The sequence below is a fragment of the Nicotiana attenuata genome, unplaced genomic scaffold (assembly GCF_001879085.1).
Source record: "Nicotiana attenuata strain UT unplaced genomic scaffold, NIATTr2, whole genome shotgun sequence".
Classification (NCBI taxonomy): Eukaryota; Viridiplantae; Streptophyta; class Magnoliopsida; order Solanales; family Solanaceae; genus Nicotiana; species Nicotiana attenuata.
The window spans coordinates 97,707-102,857 of record NW_017672405.1 but is presented as its reverse complement, the minus strand read 5'-3'; the positions used below and the strand labels follow the sequence as shown (position 1 = coordinate 102,857).

Below are 5,151 nucleotides of genomic sequence, written 5' to 3'. Positions count from 1 at the left end.
TATACACACAAACTTTAATATTTTTCCAAATGAAATATATGTTTAAAATCCAAAAAGAACTTCAACTACCAATTTCCAAATTCTCTTATTCAAATTTTAACTTCCAACCAAATAAATTGAAAGGGAAATTTTTGTTTCCCCCATATATGAGGTATTGCAGAAAAAAAAGAGCATAATTTGATCCAATTTATCGTAATCCATTAGTTAGCATTTTGCTTAATCGTATTCTAAAACACAAAAAAAATTATTGGCTTATCAAATTATCTATCGAGCCGTGAAAAAGATTAACAACCGCAAAAACAAATCCTTATATATATATATATATATATATATATAGTAAAACTACTAAAGTTGTGGCTAGAGAGGTTCAAGAAAATATCCTAGAGAGAGTACAATAAAGTCTCCTCTTCCAATCAACCATGGCGATGACCAAAGCTGAAATTCTACCCCAAGAAATCATAATTGATATACTTTCTCGGCTGCCGGCAAAGTTTATAGGCCAATTTAGATGCGTGTCAAAGCAATGGCGCCATTTCCTCTCAGACCCACAATTCATCAAATTTCACTTCTCCATTCATAATAAAGAAGAAAAACTCATTTGCATCTCTCGTTCTCACTCTCTCAACACTATCACTTTTACCCACAACATAACTGATGGCATTTTAAGAAAGCTCAATTTTCAGCAGCTTTCAGATAACTGGGTAAGAATTTTTGGATCATGTAATGGGTTGGTCTTAGTGGAGAATGAGGAAAAGATTTTATTTTTAATCAACCCCACAACTTTAAAATACCACAAAATTCCCATATTTCATTTTGCTCGGCAAATTCCTGGTAGCTTTAGTGTGTCTGGTTTAGGGTATGATTTTGCTAATGATGATTATAAGGTAGTTACTCTTTCTCATTATTACTACGAGCATGAACCGGATATTAGAATTACTTTTATTGATATATACTCTGTGAGAAAGGGTCTTTGGAGGAGACTTGAGAATTTGCCTTATGATCTTGAAGATTCATTGCAAACTTCCGGGGTTCTGGTAAATGGGGCTTTGCATTGGTTGGTTAGTAAACTTTTCGATGATTCATTTGTAGTTGTTGCTTTTGATTTAAGCTATGAGACATTCTTGGAGATGCCAACACCTACTACTATTGATAACAATAATGTTGTGTGTTACGATCTTGTGGCCGTTAGAGGGTGTCTTTGTATGTTCACTGATACAGAAGAAAACAGAATTGATGCTTGGATGATGAAAGAGTATGGGGTTGAGGACTCTTGGACAAAATTTAGTATTACAGTACCGAAATCATTGTATGGTTTCATACCCCTTTGTTTAATAAGTGATGATGATGTTGTATTGGATGGAGAGAAGTTGATTGTGTATAATATGAAAGAGGAACAATGGAGAGATATGAAGGTTGATGGAGTAACTGCTAAGTTTAGAAGTACTAGAACTTTCGTGGAGAGTCTTGTTTCTCCTATATTTGGCAAGGGGACTGAGGGTTACTCTATTGCTTGATGCAATATTTTGAGATGATGTTGTACTCAGGTATTACACCAATATTTTGATGATATCTTATTCATTTTTTGTGTATTTTGCCTAGTATATTTGATTTGGTCTTTATGTTTGATCAATAAAATGATCCGGAGTGTTTTATGCATGCTAGTTTGTTTGTCCTCATTGAGTTGTGTGAATGGCAATTCTCTCGTCCTAATAGAGTTTTGTGATGCTAATTCTTCAGTCCTGAATATAAGGTTACAGAGATTGATTCTAGTAAGGTTATACTTTTTTGATTGCTTCAATATGGTCCCGTTTAATCTTACATTGCTCAAAGCATTTATTGTCCTTTCCGAGTATATTTATATCCATTGAGGCACTCTTGTATGCTTACAGAGATGGATTCTGATAAGGTTATACCTTTTGGTATTCCCAGAGAAACAAATTAATGGATCAATTAATTTAATTGTTCCTAATATTCAACTTTGCCTGTTGTGTTTTCAGTAATTAGATTTAGGCACATCGTTGATATGTTTTAAGAGGTTGTTGATAAGCCACGTATCTTCTAGAAGAAGCATAGAAATTTAGGAGAAGATAATTCCTGGAGCTTTCAGTTATTAGAAGTTTATTAGAAGTTATCTGTTTAGCATTTTTATTATGGTTATTAGAAGTTATTTATCTTTATCCTAATAGGTTATGCAGTAGTTATGGTCGGTCTATTATATAAATAATAGATCCTGTAATATGTAGGTGTCATTATCAGAATCAAAACTACTTTATTCTGGAGCATTGTCCTCTCCATACGAACAACTGATTGTTGTAGTTGTATTTAAGATTCTTGCACAAACTATTGCTAATAATATTAACTTCTTTGTTCTATTTATTCTGTTATCTACTTCTGGTTTCTATCAATCGTCTATTTGTTATATGGAGTATTTCTTTGGTAAGTGCACAGCAGAGGCAAGAAACTAGAGTCTTAAGAATGTTTAATTTCTAAATAAATGGTTGGAGTGTGTCAAAATCATAGCACACAGTGTACAAAAGTATATAGTTGGACAAATGGCTTTCGTTACACTGATTGTTGAGAAAGACTGTAAGTCTAGATGATCACATCCCATTGATCTTCAGCAAAAATACAGTGTTGATGAGTTTAGAACTTACCCTTTTTTACTAGATATCAAATTGGTGCATATTTTTGTTTACTGTGCTAGGTTCTTTTGTCATATCTTTGTTTATATGTCTAGAGGAATCCCCTACCAAATACTTGTAATATGATTGCCTGCATGTCTTTCATCTTTTGGTTGTTATGCTTTCGTTACTATTACGGTTTATACTGGAGTTACTAATGAGTTGTCTTTTCTTGTTTTCTTGTTTTTTTTTTTTTTTTTATAATTTTATTTCCGTTTTTCTGAGCCGAGGGTCTATCGGAAACAGCCTCTCTGCCCTATCGGGTAGGGGTAAGGTCTGGGTACACATTACCCTCCCCAGACCCCACCTGGTGGGATTTTACTGGGTAGTTGTTGTTGTTGCAAATGTGATGCGACGAGTGACTGATAATACTAACAAAGGTGGTTTGAGATTATAGGGTAGTTAACTTAAGATGAGCCAGGTTGGGCTGATTATTGAGACATGCAACGAAGTTCCAATTTTTTATGTCTAACGATATCAAAGATCTTTTGTGAAGCAACCATCACCTGCACCACCTATAGAAACAGAAGAGATAATTTCATACTTGCATCTGATACAGTGACCATAAAACTCGAACACTGCAAAAACTCGAGAAAGGAGTAATCCATACCTGACAGCTTCATGTTAAGCTAGACTTTCAGTTTTATGTTATGCTGATTTGTTTAAATATTGAAAGTTGTCTATGTTGATCTTTTCAAGACGTAACTTTTGACTTGATTTCATTGCATTTGGGAATGCTGAATGCAGTGGAAAATCGAAATAGGCATCCATTTGAAAGATATTTTCTTTATGAACCTCCAAGAATGTTAAATGTCACATGAAAAGTTTGGTCTTTCTTAAAATGCCTCAAGAGTATCTTACTCAGCTTAAGAAAAAGGGCAACCCGGTGAACTAAGCTCCCGCTATGCGCGAGGTCCGGGAAAGGGCCGGACCACAGGGGTCTATTGTACGCAGCCTTACCCTGCATTTCTGTAAGAGGTTGTTTGCACGGCTCGAACCCGTGATCTCCTGGTCACATGGCAGCAACTTTGCCGGTCACTCCAAGGCTCCCCTTCCTTACTCAACTTAAGAAGTAACTGTAATTTTCAGTATACAAATCAACACACACACACAATGAAAAGCTATCCGCAGTTTCTTAATATGAGACAATTTTATATGAGCAGGCAAACTCTGTTTTGGTTTGAACAGAACTAAGTCAAAATACTTTTGCTGTTATTGTGTTTGCCAAGACTGTAATAGTATATAAAAAGATGTGTGCATTTGTTCGAGCTGTGTTGAATCTTGACTTGTCTTATTTCACATTTGGTTGTTGTCATGACAAATGAGCATAGGCTTCGGCAACTTGAAGAAGTTGAGATTGATGCCGTTGTTGCTGACATTGAGGCAGAGAAAGCAGATGTCAAAAACTGCGAGAAAAGGCCCCTACCAAAGAAACCTGAATCTGCTGAAATTCATATTTGAGTACTTTACTGAATCAAGCTTTTTCTCTGACTAAATATTTGATGATTCTAAAAACTGGTAATGATCTTGTCATGTAAGATCAATGCTTACTGTTAAATTTCTTTTACAGGATGAAAAAAGTTAAAAACTCTCATCTTTAATTATACCATTCATAGGATGTTGCTTAACTAAGACATGTAGTGTTTTTTTTTTGTTTTTGATAACTGTGTTGTCCGGACCAGCTTACGTGCACCTCGACTAATTTCACGGAACTCAGACGTGTAGTTTTTTTTTTTTTGATAACCATGTTGTCCGGGCCAACTTACGTATACCTCGACTAATTATACGGGACTAAGACGTGCAGCGTTATTCACATTACTAGCTATTTTAAAGTTTTAACTGTTTTATATTTTAGTTCTTGTGGTTTGGAAGTTTGTTTCAGCATCAGAATTCCGATGATATCTCAGAGTACAAGTCGTGCAACATTCTTTTTTTTTTTCTTTTCAATGACAATGGTGTCTTGTTCAGCTTTATTCACACCTCAACTAATATTCCGCGTACTTATTACACTGGTCAGCATAGGTACCAGATAATTTATCTATCAAGGTTTGGACATACAGGGAATAATTTTGCTACTCCCTTTCGAACAATATTTAAAGGTAAAGTTCGATTAATGAAGCTGGTTAGAGATGAGAGAAAACCAACAACAACAATGATCACGTCCAACTCTAGTCCTAAAAAGGGTAAGCGGTCTCTGCAAATATAATCTGGTCTAAAAGTTCGGAGTCGAATCCCACAGAGAACTAAGGCTTAGCTATACCTGTTTAATATCACTGAGAAGACAAGTTTGAATAATTTTCTAAATTATAAAGATTGAGATTTATATTTCTAACTAATTAACTAGCAAATATTAGAAAACGGTAAAATTATCAACTAACGAGGTAAAGGGTTGGAGACTAAATTAAGGAGGTCTAGAGTTATGATTTCCCCAATTGTCGGAATCCTTCTATCTATGTTTCCTACAATTTTG

General features: G+C 34.9%; 1 protein-coding gene across 1 annotated transcript; it reads left to right on the top strand.

Annotated features, from left to right (window-relative positions):
- Nucleotides 1–357: 357 nt before the first annotated feature.
- On the top strand, nt 358–4,315 carry LOC109213069 (F-box/kelch-repeat protein At3g06240-like). The gene is made up of 2 exons (XM_019376821.1): nt 358–1,544; nt 4,013–4,315. The coding sequence occupies exon 1, from the start codon at nt 420–422 to the stop codon at nt 1,512–1,514; it is 1,095 nt and encodes a 364-aa protein (XP_019232366.1). The 5' UTR covers nt 358–419; the 3' UTR covers nt 1,515–1,544; nt 4,013–4,315.
- Nucleotides 4,316–5,151: the final 836 nt, after the last annotated feature.

Coding starts and splice junctions, on each gene's coding strand:
- LOC109213069 (XM_019376821.1), top strand. CDS start 420: ATGGCGATGACCAAAGCTGAAATTCTACCCCAAGAAATCATAATTGAT.